Raw genomic sequence first — 807 nt, 5'->3', positions numbered from 1 at the left:
GCAGCAATCTCAATAAACTTCCCAAGACACTGTGGGGCTCGCTGCAATAGTGTGTTCAGCTTTCCAGTATCTGCCATTTGCTTCTTAAAACCTGCAACCTATTTTTACAAGTTTAAATTTAATTTTTATGTCTTAAAAGTATATGTTTAACATTTGTTCATACTGAAACAGAAAACAATGCTTGTCTTTTTCCATTACTGCTCCAAAAAAAAAGCATCTCTAGCCAGGTACATTGGCACACACCTTAACCCCAGCAGTCCAGGCTTGGCTAGACAATTTCTCTGCAAGTGTGAGGCTAGATAGAATGCCATGGTGAGAACCTGTCTCAAAAACGCAAGTTATCTCTACCATATAACAGCATGCTATGCAAAGACTGTTCAATTCTTCACTTGTGGATGAATTCTTTTTTAGTACTTGGGATCAAACTCAGGACCTTGCTCTTTCCAGGCTATGCCCAAGGCTGTTTACCTTAAAGTTGAGTTTATCTGATTTACAGCATTTTTGCCCTTATTCAAATGTGTAAGAGATCAAAACAGACAACCAGTAAAGAGATTATCTAAATCTCTCCTTCCTTTTATTGACAGTGATGACTGAACTCAAGGCCTCAAACATGCTAGCTAGTCCTACCACTCAGCTACATCCTCTTTTCCCCCTTCTGGTCTAAATCTGATCATATTTTACTTACCATCATTTTATCCATAATGGTATTTGTTCCAAGAATGTTGTATTTACCAGGATTTTCAGCTGCATGTTTAGTAACCCAAGTAGTTTTCCCAGCACCTGGCAAGCCAATCATCATCACAACCT

General features: G+C 38.7%; 1 protein-coding gene across 1 annotated transcript in view; it reads right to left on the bottom strand.

The window, feature by feature from the left end:
* Window positions 1-807, bottom strand: part of Hnrnpu (heterogeneous nuclear ribonucleoprotein U) — a 10,433-nt gene that overhangs the window by 3,492 nt on the left and 6,134 nt on the right. The window contains exons 7-8 of the mRNA XM_004626926.2: window positions 686-805; window positions 2-98 (exon numbers count right to left, since the gene is read on the bottom strand). Coding sequence (XP_004626983.1) covers window positions 2-98; window positions 686-805 — 217 coding nt within the window. The remainder of the gene's footprint in view (window position 1; window positions 99-685; window positions 806-807) is intronic.

This window comes from Octodon degus, unplaced genomic scaffold (assembly GCF_000260255.1).
Source record: "Octodon degus isolate 3935 unplaced genomic scaffold, OctDeg1.0 scaffold00017, whole genome shotgun sequence".
NCBI lineage: Eukaryota > Metazoa > Chordata > Mammalia > Rodentia > Octodontidae > Octodon > Octodon degus.
Note: the sequence above shows the minus strand (reverse complement) of the source record. Positions and strands in the feature narration are given on the sequence as shown.